The sequence below is a fragment of the Cavia porcellus genome, unplaced genomic scaffold (genome assembly GCF_034190915.1).
Source record: "Cavia porcellus strain 051 isolate PalLab524CR breed Dunkin Hartley unplaced genomic scaffold, mCavPor4.1 scaffold_17, whole genome shotgun sequence".
NCBI classification, from domain to species: Eukaryota; Metazoa; Chordata; class Mammalia; order Rodentia; family Caviidae; genus Cavia; species Cavia porcellus.
Window position 1 is genome coordinate 11825601 of NW_026947500.1, and position 16049 is coordinate 11841649.

The window sequence follows — 16049 nt, forward strand, 5'->3', positions numbered from 1 at the left end:
TGCAAGACAGGTGCTTATTCCACTGAGCTAAATCCTCAGCTCCTGAGGTAACAATAGCGCTGAAGTTTTTGCTGTCTGCCATGGCCTCTCCCACTTTCATCAGCTGGCATTTGGAACTGTGAGTTAGAATAATGTGTGGTCTGCTCAAGTCTGGCTTGAGAAGATGGAAATTTAGACAGATCTGGAGAACCACGGAGAAACAGGGAGAGTTAATAGGGAACTTGGCAAAACAAAACAAAACAACAATAAAAAGACTTTATGTACTATCTGATCTAGGAGAGGCTTAACAGAAACCTGCATTAGGTCCCCTGTTGGTTTGTGTATCATTCACTGGCAGAGACTACTGAATGGCCTGCACCGAGTACCTTTGGTGTGGTGTGCTTCAAATCTCAAATCATCAACTCCCCAACACAATCCCATTTCAGTTATCTGTTTTGGGGAACAGGATGAGCAGGACAGGCATATGTCTCTCTGTCTGTCTATCTGCACATTAGATCCTCAAACCAGGGAACCTTGAATCACACAGAAGACATTCTAAAGGTAGAGAAAAACATCTTTGCCTTGGAGGGCTAAAAAACATCCTAAGTGTAGGAAGATCTTGTATTATTGCAAAAACAACAAAAACAAAAACTATCTTTGATGGGTTTTATTTTAGTCTCTTACTGAATGTTTGTTTGATGCTTCAAAAAAGTGAGGTAGCACTGGAGTGCGTGGTGCAAACACGGTTTTGGGCCCTGTAGATGAACGCACAGACCCAGTCCAGGGAGGTCGAGGGGCTTCGGGTTTTTTTTAAAAAACAACTCCCAGTCTTTGTGTTGGCCTTCTCGGAGTGGCCCCCTGGCCAGCTAGGATTCTCGGTGGAAAGCACCGGCTGGTGCCCAGCCGCCGCCAGCGTGGGCGCGCTCGGGCCTCCCGCGCTCGGGGCTCCGGGGCTCGCCGGCGCCCTCCGGCGCCCCCTCCCCGGCGCGCTGCGGCGGCTGCCCAGCGCCCCGCCTGACGCTGCAGCTGGGCCGGCGACTCGCCATTGGATTAAAAATAGCAGCGTCCCCCGCCCCGGGCGCGAGTGCCCGCCGAGCCCGCCCGTCCCCGGCCGCCCCGCGCGCGGCCCGCTGGCCCGGTGCTCGGCGCTCGGTGCTCGGCGCGCTGCGCTCTCGGCCATGCAGCGCCGGGGCGCCCTGTTCGGCGTGCTGGGCGGCGGCGGCGGCAGGAAGATGGCTGCAGGCGACATCGGCGAGCTGCTGGTGCCCCACATGCCCACGATCCGCGTGCCCAGGTCCGGGGACCGGGTCTACAAGAGCGAGTGCGCCTTCTCCTACGACTCCCCGGTGAGCGCGGCGCCCCCGGCGGGTGGCGGTGCCGGGGCCCGGGCGGCCCGGACCCGGCGCGGGAGGCTGCGGCGGGGCGGTGCGCGGCGGCCGGGTCCCCCTCCCGGGGCCGCTGCAGCCCGACGCGGGGCGCCGGGGGAGGCCGGCCCGGAGCTCCGCAGGCTCCGCCGCGCGGGGGAGGGATGGGTGGAAGAGTTCGTTCCCGCCGGAGCCGCGCGGTGCGGAGCGCTGGCGTCCTCCTGGGTGAGACAGGGCGGAGGGTAGGTGGTGGGGTCCATCTCGCCCCCCAGCAGCCACGGCCGATCTCGCACGGTGGCCGTGTGCTGTGCCCAGGGATTCCCCCTCCTAGACAGTGCTGATGCCCCTGAGCTCGTCTCCCTCCACTTGGCATTGCCCCCCAGCCTTTCCTGCCACCAGAATGTGAGAAGCAGCTTTGGGGAGGGGGCGCCACCGGGCTGCAGGAATACGGGTCTACTGGATTATGATTTTCTCCAGCCTTTCTCCCCTTTTCCTTTCTGAATGAGTCAGTTGGGCTGATGTGCGCCAGTATAAATTATTAAAAGTTCAATTCCGAGTGGTAACCTCAGAGCCTGGAGGAGGAAGCTGCCACACATCACCCTCTCCCACCAGTGGTGGTTTTCACTGGCTGGGTGAATGTGTGGGAAGCCAAAGAAAGGTGAATGCCCCTCTCAGGGCTGAACATGGGCTTCAAAGTGACTCAGCTGTCTGGCGTTTATCATGTCTTTTTGAAGACCAGGTTATTTTTATCCACCCACTTTAGATCTCATATGTCACCCCGCCGATCCCAATGCATCGGGAGGTGCATGGATTGGAGGCAGAGGCGAGGCCCACAATGGTCTCAACTCTTTTACTTGGAGTAGAGAGAATATTGTGTGTGTGTGTGTGTGTGTGTGTGTGTGTGTGTGTGTGTGTCTATGGGGAGCTGCAAAAGAGCGGAGAGATTTCCAAAGTTTTCTTTAGCTGCTTATGGGTTGATTCTGGTTTCAGAGCAGTGTTGTTTAATATACATTGGAGTCCCAGAATTAATGTGTTCATTGAAATGTTTTTTTTTTCTTTTATGCTATTCCAGATCATTTGGGAATAAATATTTAACTTACTGGTTAATTACTTTTTTCTTTCAAAAAGATCCATGTACAGTGGAGGGAAACGGTTACATTTAGTACTCAGCTTGCTGTTATCATGCTACCTGAAGTGACCCTCAGTGCTGGCAGTGCCATTGCGTCCTGGTGTCCATAGGATACTTGCAAACTCCGTTTTCAGAATTCGTGGCTAGTGTGGGGCATGTTACACTAATAGCTCCTAAGGGTGTAGAGAGATGGAGGTCCTAACTATTTGACAGACTGATCTCCAGGAAGAAGAAAGAAAAGACCTCTGAAACTTTTGGGATGGGATGATGTGTAATGTGGGTACAGTGACTTACTCTGTGTTTGATTTGGGTTGCTCTTCCAGTTCTGCTTACAAACTTTGTTGTTAGAGAAGTTTACCACCTTATGTCAGGCGTGAGAAAAAGATGATTGTTTTAATGAGCTTCCACAGATACTGAGGTTATTGGGAACTTAATGTGTGCCGGTACTGTTCTAGAAGCACTCTGTCCAGTGTAAAATGATGGTTTTATTCTGTCAGGGTGGTTCCTTAGGGGAAACCAGGGTCATTTACATGGTTGATGAATCATTATCTGTGTTTCAGGGAGGAAGACAGGGAAGGTTTTATGACAGGCATCTTAACCGTACAGTGCTTCACAGTGTGCGGTTTTTCCTTGCAGTATTTTCTTAACGTTTCATTATGAATCCAATAAACATTTCTTGAGTAGCTGCTATGCCCAGCTCATGTATGTGCACGGCTGGCCATACTGAGCAAAGTTCCTCAGTGCCAAATGTATCAAACTTTAATCCAAAAGTATCCTGAGATTGTTGTAGAGAAAGGAAAAAACAAAGACAAATACACCCTTCCACCCCAATAAAAACCAGTTAAGTGAAACAAAAATCTTCCCTGTATCGGATTCTTGAAAAACAGTTCATAAATAAAGGTGGGTAGAAAATAAAGGAGATCAGTATTCTAGGCAAGGTAAATCATATTTGCAATATATAATGTGTGAATATCTTCTTTTTATTTGCCTGTAATGTATTAAAAAAAAAGATTGATCTGGAATGTAAAAAGGAGTAAGCTCAGACTCAAGAAGAGAAGAGATGATAGGGACTTTGAATCCTGGAAAAGTATTTGATCTCGATACATACATACATACATACATACATACATACATATATACACACACACACACAAATACAGATATAATTATATATATATTTGTTTATTGTTGGTAATGTGGCTTAAAGTGCTGTTGGAAGAAGACTATGATCGGCAAACTTATGTTTTGCTCCTACCGTGTCTCAGACATGGTATGAAGACCTTTGCCCTTGTGCGATGTGAGTATTGAGTGGACAGCATTTACTCATTTGGACATTTGGACATTCCTCCCAGCACCTAGGGCTGGGGCTCAATGCCAGGCTGCTTGGAGGTGAGGGAAAATTTGTTTCTTCCAGGTCCACCCTCTTACCTTGATGTGTAGGTTCACCTCTCCTTGACTTGATTAAACTCTCAGTCTATGAAACCTTACCAGGCAGGAAGATTAAGTTCAGATAGTTCTTCCTCTGTTTGTCGTTTCCACGTTGCTGCCTCTAGATCCGTGAGATTGTCTAACAAATTTCCAGCAACATGTGTGTCTGAGCCTTTGAGTGCATCTTTTCTGCTATCAGACTCTCATTTCCAGCAGCTGGCATATAAACTAGGAATTCAATGAATGTGTAGGAAATGCATGAATCACATCAGGCAATCCGCTCTGCACATGGCGAAGATGCCACATATGAGAAACACTGGGGAAGGACTTGTGTGGGATTATCATGTAGAATACAGTGATTTTGCTGACTGGAGGGGACAAGTGTGAAAAAGAGAGCCATGTTGGCAGTTTGAATCATTGTCACCCAATCATGTGACCTCCCTGTGCCCCAGTTTCTCCATCTGTAAAATGGAGACAATAGTAGAACCCATGTCATGGGATTGTTTTGTGGATTAAGAAAATAATTCTGGTCAATTAGCATTACCATGTATTTGCTCTATATATTTGCTTTACAAAAAAGGAGGAAAGAAGGAAGAAAACAAAAGGAAGCGAGGGAAAGAGAAACAGGGAAAAAAGTCAACTGCATGTTGTAAGGTCAAGAACTTGGTTGTCAGTTGTTATGTAGAAAGTTTCACGTGGTTAATTGGAGAAAGTTTCTGGTTCATACTTCCACTCCCAAGCTTTCCTGGACTAACCTGGAAGTCTTTCACCACCTGGCTGTCCAGCGCCTCTTGCATCCCTGTACACCTTGTCCTCCTCCTCTCCCCTCCCCTCCCCTCCCCTCCCCTCCCCTCCCCTCCCCTCCTCTCCTCTCCTCTCCATGTGTCAGGCTTGTTTCCTTTTCTTCTCTCTTCTGATTATTCTTCAAAGCTCTTTATCCTTCCATTCTGTTTCAGACTTCATCTGTTCCTCTAGTTACATTGATTAGTCTGTATCACACAACACAGAAGCTGTGCTCTATTCCTCAGAGTTGACTATCATTTCTTTTACTCATGGGATCTTTATTTTTAAAGAGTTAGCTAGAACCACAGTCATCTTTGTCTCTCTCTAGAATATCCTTCAGTACTCTTTGTAGGGTTGGTTTGGTGGTCATGAATTCCTTCAGTTCTTTATCATGAAAGTATCTTGTTTCTCATTAATTTTGAAAGATAGTTTTGCAGGTACATCAGTCTGGTTTGGAAGTTACTTTCTTTCAGGACTTGAAATATTTCACTCCAAGTTTCCTTGACTTGATGATTTATGTTGAGAATTGTGTTGTGATTCTGATGGGTTTTCCAAGGTGATGTGTTTCTTTTCTCTGACAGACTTTAATCGTCTGTTCTTGTGCTGAATTTCTGTGATCTTGATTATTATGTCTGGTTGTAGATTTATTTTGGTTATGGCTAGTTGGAGTTCTATATGTAGCACTTATCTGTATGTCAGGTCTTTTCCCCATGCTTGGGAAGTTCTTTGCTATTTATAAATAGTCTTTTTATGTCATTTGTTGACCCTTGCTTTTTCGCAGACACCTATCTGTCTTAAATTATTTTTCTTTGCGTTGTCTTGCAGCCATTCAATTGTTATTTCCTGGTTCCTCGTTATTTTTAAGAGATCTTTCCATTTGCATTTGTTAGCTGCAATCCTGGAGGAGAGGGAGAACCCTGAGCAGGGCAGGCAATTGAACAGAGGGGAAAAATGGGGGACCGATGGTAGGATAGCATGGTAGAGATGAGCCAGGGCATGTCGATTGTAACTGTTAATTTAGATGGCCTAGGCTCACCAATAAAAACAAACATGGGCAGAGTGGATTAGACACAGAATCCATCAATGTGCTGTGAACAAGAAACACATTTGATTTGAAAGAAAATTCGTGGACTGAAGGTTGGCAGAGACAAGACAATGTTCCATATGAAAAAAGCACAAGGATAGCTTGCCCATCAACTGTGGAATTGATAGGAAAGATATGGTCTTTTTATACAATGGAAAGCTACTTGACTGTAAAGAAGGATAACCTTGAGGCTCCTGTAAATGGTTGCAACTTGAGATCATGCTCTTGGGTGAAATGATTTGGACTCACGTAGATGAACATCATGTTGTCTCCCTAATATTAAAAACTGAATGAATTAATGGGGTCCAAAATGTACAATATATATTGTGAAGGTGAAAGGGGAGGAAACATCTAAAAAGGAAAGGTGGTAGCCATGATTATCTTCCTAGTACATTGTTTTGAAGTTCTGTATTTATTGGTTTGGTTTTATTTTGTTTTGTTTTGTTAGATTCTATTATGTCTGATAGTGCAGGCAGCTATTCTTTTTTTTTTTTTTTTTTTTTTTGGTACCAGGGATCAAACTCATAACCTTGCACTTGCCAGGTAGGTACTTCTGCCGCTGAGCTAAATCCCTGGTCCCAGAAGCTATTTTTAAAATAACAAGAGGCATTATGGTAGCCATTGTTGATTTCCTAATATCTTATTTTGAAGTTCTGTATTGCTGTCATTGATTTTGTTTTGATTGGCCCTATTCTGTTTTATTTTGTTTGGTTTTGTTGTCTTTAAAATAATAATAATAATAAAAAGAGTTAACTAAATGTAAACCTTGGCACCATGCGCTGGGCTGTGGTGAGAACTGTGCCCTCCCTGGTGCTGGTCGTGTCCCCTGATCACTTGTGTTTTGAGTGGCATGCTGGTCTACATTGTCTTGCCTTAGGTCACCACCTGAAAAGGTAGAAGCTGAGGCAAACCTTTGGTCAGGCAGTTTATTTTGGAAAGTTATCCCAGGGAAGAGAAATGTAACAGTGACCAAGAGAAGGAAGGAAAGCCAGTTTAAGAGTGGGTTACTAAGCTGGTTTGCACAGTAAACAGCCAGTGTTAAATCCCTTTGGGGATTCCTGTGGAATGCACTTCAGAGTCCCCCCCTTGAGATATGGAAGAGGGGAATACTTATCCGCTGGCTCCCAGCCACCACTGGTCAAATGTTGCTCCAGGAGTGGAAATGAACTCATTCTTCAGGTTTGCATTTGTGCCCAGCAGGCCTGAGTAGGATCCTTCGGGCTTCCCATGAATGGCAGTTGAGCAGCAAGCGGGTGCAGCTGGGGTTTGGACTGCTGGATGCACCTGCTGTGACAGTCATCTGCACACAGTGGTGCAGGGGGATGTGAAGCTGAGGATCAAGTGTGCTCCCAATGCCTCTTCTTCTCTTCCAGTCTCGGGGCTGTTTCCTGAGAGGGAGGTTCGATCCTACCCTCTGAAGTTCTGAGATGCTTTGGTGATATTGAAATGTTAAGGTTACTTCTCTGTCTTCCAGGGATTTTTTGCAAACCTCTGGTGGATGGGGGCCTGGTGGTCATGGCTGGCTTAGACATTCGCCAGGAAAGCCTTTGAGATTTCCATCTACTTGTGGAAAAACTTTATGCTAGGCATTCAGTAAATCCTTCTTTCTGTATTTCCTTCCATAGTGTTTATTTTAATATATCTGGTACTGTGCCAGGCATTTCCAGGATTGATTGTAACAGTTAGCAGATTATCACATGGTACCTTCTGGACCCACAGCACCAGCATGTCCTGAATCTCATAGAAGGGCTAATTTTGTCTTAGTTGTTGATGATATGATTCTTTACACAGAAGAGCCAAACACTCCACCGGAAGACTTTTAGTCAGCAAAGTGGCACGATACAATCATCACAAAGAAATCAATAGCATTCCCATTCACCAATCATGAGCACACTAAAAATGAAATAAGGACAACAATTCCACCCCAGTAGCCTCAAAAAGACCAAATACCTAAGAACTCATTTAGCCAGGGTGGTGACAGACCTCTAGAATGAAAATTATGAAATGATGTAGGAAGAAATTGAAGTCCTTAGAAAATGGAAATATCTTCCTTGTTAATGGATCAGGAAGACTTGTAAACGTGGGCACATTATGAAAAGTTACATACAGATTCCATGTGATCATATGAAAATACCAAAAACGTTCGTCATAGAACTAGAAAATTTTTCTTAACATTCATATGAAATCAGAAAAGACACAGAATAGCTGAAGTAATCCTGAGCAGACAGAGCAATGCTGGAGGCATCTAATACTAGATTTCAAGAACTGCTACAAAGCCATGGCAGTGAAGGCGGTACTCGCATAAAAACAGGCGGGAAGAGCACCTGAATAAACAGAAGGCACAGAAACTGACCTGTGTACCTACAGCCATCTTATTATTGACAGAGTGGTCAAAATATCATCCGCTGGAGAGGAGACTGTGTCTTTAATGAGTGACATGGGAAAGCTGCATATCCACTTGTAGAGATGGAAGCTAGATCCCTACCTCTCACTCTGTACTCAAATCAAATAAAAATGAGTCAAAGACCTCCGTATAAAACCAGAGAGTTTGAAATTGCTGGGAGATAATGCAGGAAATAATATCAAACAGCAGTGAAAGAAGTGTATCGAATTAAAAAGTTTTGTGCAGTAAAAAAATGGTGAAAAGAGTGAAGAAACTATGCACAGAATAAGATGGAATCTGTGTTAACTATCCTGGTAGAGCGTTAACCTCTAGAATATATGAAGAACTAAAAAAAAAAATAACCCCTCGAAAACAAATAACAACCAAAAAATGGACAGATGAATAAGTTCAAAGGGTCAATAAGTATAAGAAAATCATGGACCTCTTTATTTGTTAAGCACATGCAAATCATAGTGATTCCATCTCACTCCCGCCAGAACGACTATCCTCAAAACATAAAAAACAGTGAATACAGGAATGGATGGAGGAGAGAAAAACTCAGTCTGCATTGTTGGGGGGGATGTAAAGCAGTACAGCCACTAATCAGTATGGAGATTCATCAACAAACTAAAAATAGAAATACCAATTGATCCAGCTGCACTTCTGAGTATATTCTTGAAACGATTAAAACATCTTACTACAGTGACACGTGCATATGCATGTTTATAGTCAGTTCACAGTAAGCTGTTGAAACATTCTAGATGCCCATCAACAGATGGATAAAGAAAAATATATTTATAATAAAGAAAATGTGATGTATAATACATATATCTAAAAAGGAGTATACTTGGTAAAGAATTTGCAGAAAAATGGATGGAACTGGAGACCATCATGTTAAATAAATAGGGCAGACTCAGCATATACTGAATGGTTTAGCTTATAGGATCAACAAAATAAATAAGAAATATAAAATTAAGGCAAGGTGACAGAAAAGTCTGAAAGATAGACTTTCGGAGAGAAGAGGGTAGGTGGTTAGGGAAGAAAGAGAGAAGAGAGCAATGGGATTGAAAATTACAAGATATATTACAGGCATGAACCAGTTTCCCAAAATGAGCTATCCTACTCTGTATTACTAATACGCTTTTTACAAAATGATAATTTTGCACTCCAACCCAGATCTTCTGAGATAGATAATACTCTAGGTTTGGGACCTAGTAGTCTATTTTTTTTTCTCTTTTCAGTTTTATTTTTTTAAAACTATATTGATACATTTTAGATACTCATAATGGCCACATGCCTTATAGGGAATTTGTACCTATTCGTGATACATCTTCTTTTTTCCAGTTCTCTTCCCTACCCTTCAACCCTTGTCACCCCCTTATTTGCAAAAGCTTTGCTTCCATTTTTCCCTCTGTGTTCTTTTTCTCTTGTCTTTTCTTTCTTCCCTCTCTCTCCTTGTTCTCCTTCTCATTTGAGTATTCTCTTCCCATTTTCAAATATCTATTATACATTTTGGCCCTTTACATTTTAGGTTTCTCACACTAGAGAAACAGTGTGATATTTACACTTATGCGTGCAGTTTATTTCATGTAAGAGTGTGGTCTCAACGTCTATCCATTAGAAATGTCTCAAGCTTACTCTTCATGGCAGGGTAATATCCTGTTGTACAAAGACAAACCAACACAAAACAGCACATCTGCCTTATCCATTCAATAGTTGATGGGCATTTGGGCTGTTTCCAAGATGAACTGTCACAAACTGTGCTGCTATAAACATGGGTGCACATACATGGGTACACTGTGCTATGATGTTTTTAATTCCTTTGGGAAGATGCCCAGGGAGAATACCTGGGTCAAATGGGACTGCTAATGTTAGTTTTTTGAGGCATCTCCACACTGATTTTCACAGTGGTTGCACCAGTTTACACTCCCACCAGCAGTGGAGAAGAGCTCCTTTCCCCCACAACCCCATCAGCGTTTGTTATTGGTTGACTTGTAGATAATAGCCATTCTTTCTGGGATGAGATGGAATCTCAGCACTGCTTGAATTTAGCAGTATATGTCGGAATCAGCTCTCCAGGTGATTCTGGCGTGTGTGCAGTGTCTAGTGTTAGTCACTTACTAGATATGGAGTGCTACTCTTAGCATACACTTCTATACATGGAGGAACTCATTGAATCCCTAACTGCCTTGTGCTATACACTGTTACTAGCATTTTGCAGGTGAAGAGACTGAAGCACAAAGTTTACACAGATAATAAGTGTTTCACTTAGCACATTAAGTATGTTCAAATCCTTGTATAACAATCAGTACTGTCCCTCTCTAGAAGTTTTCATCACCCCACGCTGAAACTTTGTATCTGTTGGATTACATTTTCTCTTTCCTCTCCTCTTGGCCTCTTCTAATCATGATTCTGATTTCTATCTTTATGGATTGGAATCACACAGCAGGTTTCCTTGTGTGTCTGGTGTATTTCACTTCCCATGTTTTTCAAGCTCATCCATGTTATGTCGTGTATCAGAATTTCCTCACTTTTTCAGGCTGAATAATATTCCCCTGTATGTCTACACTACATTTTGTTTATCCATTCATCTGCTGATGGACATTTGGATTGTTTCTGCCTTCTGGCTATTATAAATAATGCTGCTTTGATCATTGGTGTACAAGTGTCTGGGCCCCTGGGGGTTGTGTGCTCTTTACTATTGTGCAATGCACCTTGCCCTGTAGGCATGGAGGCTTTTCCCAGATGGTGTCACTTTTAGGGGGATAATAATGATCCGTGTGTAAAAACTATTTCTAGCTAACAGATAAATTGATGTGTGATGGTAAAGAAAAACATGGGAGCTTACAGACATCTTCTTTTGGAGATATAAATTTACTTTTTAAATTAATAAAAAAAAGAACAGTAAAAGACTTATTGCTATTAATCCCTGTTAAAATTGGAGATATAAATTTACAGTGATTCTATAAGTGACTTGTCAAAACTTTCCTCAGCCCTGGGGGTTTGCTCACACTCTTTTCTTGGTGAGGATGCTTTCTCCCAACCCCTCAGCCTGCTGGGAAAGCCCTCAAGGTCCTTTAAAGCCAGCTCAGGTGTCCTGTAGGAAAATCCCCACCACTCCAAGCCAACCTGGATTTTGCTTTCCTGTATCTTCAGAGCACTTTGTGCATCTCTGTCACAGTTGGGATGAAGATGGTTGCAGTTATGGAATAGCTGAGGTCTGAAGAGAGAGTTAAAGGGAAGACTGGAACCCTTTTCTGTTTTTTATTTTAACATCATGAGTGTGTGCTTGTGATAAAAATATTTAAACAAATAACCAATATGGTGCTTTTATTTTGTCTTAGTATCCATAAAGTCTTAAATTTGACCCTTTTAAAGCCAGGGAAAGTGTCTTGAGTCCTTGCTGGGTGTTTTTTTTTTTTGCATTGTAATTTTCGATGCCCCCAGGAAGCTTAGTAAAGGGATCCTGTGTTTCGTGCTTCAGGGAGATAAGACAGCACTGGTCTCTGTGGGTGTAGCCAGATCTTGGCTTGCTCTGCTGCTGACATTCAGCGTTATGATGATCAGTGGAGGACACTTCTTGTCCCCAAGCACAGTGGAGATGTGAGCAAGAGCACCTAATTTTAGGGCTGGGATATCAGGACAATGCAACAATGACAAGCATTTAATGCACCTGAACGTGCCTTGAGACTAGAGATGTTGTTTGAGGTATAGAATAGCATGTGCTTCTCGTGGTAAGATTAAAAATGAAGCATTGCATTTTGTGTTAATTAGGAAGTATTACTACTTAGAGCCTACACCAGCATTGGGGTAAGCACTATAGTGGGCAGAGAGGTCCATGGTAAGGCAGATTCTGTGTCATAATGGAGTTTGTGCACTCTTTCATGTTTTTATTATGAAATAGACAAGTTCTAGGTATCTGTCTATCTATCTATCATTGGTTTAACTCATGTAACAGTAATGGGCTTATAAGACATTATTGTTGTTACCGTACATGACAGGTGCGGGAACTGAGAGGTTAGGTCATTTGCTCAAAGACTTGCTAAAAATCTGGTGCACGATAGAAACAGAATTTAAGGCCTGATGTGTCAGGGGTTAGAGGCTGAAGCACTTATAAGATATTTAGGTTTTGAAATCTTTGGGGCACAGGATTTCAAACCTGGAAGTGATCAGTACATCCAAAGAGTCACTGACCAGGATGACCAGGTGGGATCTGAATATGTGGCATTTTGGAGGAGAAGAGAGCAAAGGTATAGAGGTGAGGCTGGAGTTGGCATGTGGATAGACTGGGAAACTTACAAAGCAGAAGATCATTGCGGGGACTGGAAGGCGACGGTATAGAAGAGATTGGTCTTGAGGAGGTCAGCCCTAATGGGGGCAAGGACAGTGGTCATTTAGTGCTTCTGGTCTGCAGTGTTCAGCAGGATCCAGCTGCTGTGGAGCCGGGAAGGAGCCACCTGGGTCAGATGATGACAGTGGGAATAGAGCTCTGGGGGAAGAGGTGAAATGTGAAACATACCAGTGGAGAATCAGATAAAGGTACGGCCCCACTTAGCAGCAGAACATACTCAGTGGGTCAAGGCCAAGAAGACTTCATGGCTTGTTGCCTAATTTAAGGACACCAGTGAGGAAGGTGAGAGAGTAAAGGGAAGTGGGCTAGGACTGTGTGCCCCTGGGAATACTAGGAACTGGCTTGGAGCTCAGAAGCCACAGTTTGGATTTCAGAGTGGAGCAGACTCCGGATTAGAGAACCTAACTTTGTGAGTAGCTCTGCCATTTGAAGGACCCAGACTCTACCTCTGCTCCCACGTGGGGCTGTCTATCCCTTGCGGAGTACATAGTGACTGACTCTCATTTCTTACTTTCCCTCTGACTGGCTCAGGTTCCAGAGAAACTCAGACAGGAGGAGCCTACAGCAGTATTTCCTCTAGGACTGAGAAGTTGGAGTAGATGGAACGTGTGCATTGAACTGCTCATGACCTAAGAGCACTCTGGAGCAATTCTGCTGCATACACATCCCACTTCAGGCAATTGGTGGAGAGGCTGAAGTTTCTTTGAAGTGAATTATAGTTGTGAAAGCTTTTTCCTAATCAAACCAAATGTTATTTTCTTGTCCTGATTAATTTTTTTTGGGTGTGACTGTTAAAGTGGTGACCTGAACACGGGAGTCTCTGTCCCCAGCAGTTCTTAGAAATAGGCTTGGTAGTCTGGTAGAGGGATTAGTGGTTTGATTGGCCAGGAGGAAAGAAACGTAAGGATCAGAATATGGGGTAGTATAAGAAGCAGGGGTGAAAGTGATTCACATGTTGTATTTTGGGGATAAAACTGCTGAACGTGGACATGCTGTTTGGTGGGTTCTGCCACTGAGTCCCCAGCGTGAGGCTTGGACTGGACCACAGGGGCCAGGGACCCTTGCGGCTGCTTTCCCAGGAGCTCAGGCCCTTGAGTCTTGAAACTCTGGTTTTTTTTTGGTCAGGGAGATGTCAACCAGGAGAAGTCACCTCCCAAGAACTCCAGCTGTCCTTCGGAGTTTGTCTTGGGTGCGTGTCACCGTCCTGTAAACAGCCTAGCAGAGCGCCTGACACAGGCTCACAGTGCTGCTCTGCTTCACTTGGTCCTTCTGCTTTCGTTGAATGAAAAGGTCTGGAAAAAAAAAAGACAAACTGCTCTTTTCTCCGAGCCCTTGCAACGACAGCTGTGCGTGCTGACAGCCACCCACCTGGCTCCCACCACCGGACTGACATCTGCTTCTCAGATGCATTAGGCAGTGTGTAGCGGCCAAATTGGCCTGAATTCAAATCCACCCCCCTTATTACTTCGCAGCTACGTGACCTCAGCAAGTGGTTCAGTTTCCCTGAGCCTGGGTTTTCCTCCCGCCTGGTACCTGCCGCAGGGTTGTTGTCCTCAGAGCTGCCTCGTAAAAGCTGCTTATTACTGTCCCGCACTCTAGCTGGAGGGCTAGTGCCAGAGGGCTTACCTTAATCTTTCTGAGAAGGGGAGGTGGCATACATAAGCTCTTAGGGCTGCCAAACAGAGACAATGTGTACCTGGTGATCCCACGTGGTGCTCTGCCTGCCATGCAAGGAATGAACATCACTGGCGTCTTCAGGGGATCTCTTTTTCAGGCTAATTTTTATGCATATTCACATCAGCTCCAAGTGATGGGCTTTATGGCTTAATTTGCAAACCCAATCTTCATGTTAACATGGTTTATCAGCCTGCAGCCTGCAGTAAACCATCTCTTTAAAAAAGTAAAACAAAAATAAGAAATGACTAGAAAAGACCTTATTGTTGATAAGGTGTTTCCACGGTGCTTTTTGTTTGTTAGTTTGTTTTCTTAACATACTAACTGAGAAGTGCTTGTGCGAGTTTTGCTTCACTTTAGCACCAGCCAACGTGCTCAGCTAGGTGTCTGCATGCACCCATGGCTTTCATGATGCTTGCCTAGTCTGTGAGCACCTCCGTAGCTGTCCTCATGTCCTGTCCTGTCCCTTCCCCAAATATTGCCAATGACAGCATGCATGTTGGCCAAAAGACAGTAGCCAGGGCAAGGATTGAGTTTTATTCCTAGTAAGAAAGTTAGTAAATCATAGTTCAGTTGAACAGTAAATTTATAGTGGCATCAGAACCTCGTTGTTTGGACTCTTTATTTTGTGGGACCGTGCTCTGTCTCTCCAATTATAGGAATCTTCTGTGGGGAGAAGATCTGTGGGGGAAAAACTTTCCAAGTCAGAGCGTCGTGCAAAAATCATAACTGCATTAATATTTCTAATTTTTTCTTAACATTTCATGGCCACAAGCATGATTTATCATTGCTTTTAATGGAGAAGCCTACACAGTCTTGGGATTATGTGCATTTTTTCCTACTTTACTTATCTAGACAAATTTATTTCTGTGGATTTGCTGTTGAAACCCAGGTTTTAGATTTTATAATTACTATTTGGTGCCAATTCTGTTTTATTGGTGAACCATTTGGGTCATTTCCTGCTATCTAGTGTTTTCTGATTTTTTAAATTTTTTTTGAGGTCTTACTATATAGTCCAGGCTGGCCTTGAACTCGTGGTGATCCTCCTGCCTCAGCGTCCTGCCTCAGCATCCTGAGTGCTGGAATTACACGTCCAGCACTCCAGTTTGTTTTCTTATAGTGCTTTTGCTCCACTGTAGTGCCTCTTTCAGCGTATTGCATGCTGGATACACTGGCTATGGAGCATTGTTTACTTTCTTATCGCATATTTGCTTGGAATGTGCATGAATCTGATTTTTGCAATTGAAAAGTCCTATCTGGCTGGGCTAAGTGGCACACACCTGTAATCCTTGCTGATTTGAAGTCTGAGGCAGGAGGGTGACAAGCTCAAGGCTTCGTGGGCGATTTAGGGAAACATTATCTTAAATTACTATTAAATTGCTAATTAAATTGCTAGAAATTACCTTCTATATCTTGCTTGCTCTCTGTCTCTCCTTCCCAGGACATCTTTGTCTGTATGTTGGCCTCTGTGGACCGTGAAGGCCCCAAATCCTCTCCTGTTGCCCTCACCCCATCAGCTTTTCTTGGACCCTGGAGGAGATAACACAGCCTCCTCTTCTTTCACAGATTTTTTTTTCGGATTCCACACTGTCCTCCCCTTTCTGGGAAGGAGGATGGCCTCCAACTGGGGAGCAGTGTCCTTGATTAGTTTCATTTTTCTTCTTCGTAATCAGTTTATTCTGCCTGCCTGAGATTACCCTCTTATCACTGCTATTTTATTTGTGATCCCAGATTTTCTCAGCTACAAGATCATTTTCATTTTTTAACCATATTTTATTTTGCATAAAGAGAATATACAGACCCATAAAGCCATACAGTTGGGTTATATTGCCAGTTAAACCAGATTCAAGAAACAGGAACCCTCAAAGACTCTT

At 43.7% G+C, this 16049-nt stretch overlaps 1 protein-coding gene across 1 annotated transcript in view; it reads left to right on the top strand.

The window, feature by feature from the left end:
* Positions 1-1094: 1094 nt before the first annotated feature.
* The window catches only part of Usp13 (ubiquitin specific peptidase 13), a 107793-nt gene continuing 92838 nt past the window's right edge, over positions 1095-16049 (top strand). The window contains exon 1 of the mRNA XM_063227220.1: positions 1095-1325. Within this exon, the coding sequence (XP_063083290.1) occupies positions 1158-1325 (168 nt within the window). The 5' untranslated portion in view covers positions 1095-1157. The remainder of the gene's footprint in view (positions 1326-16049) is intronic.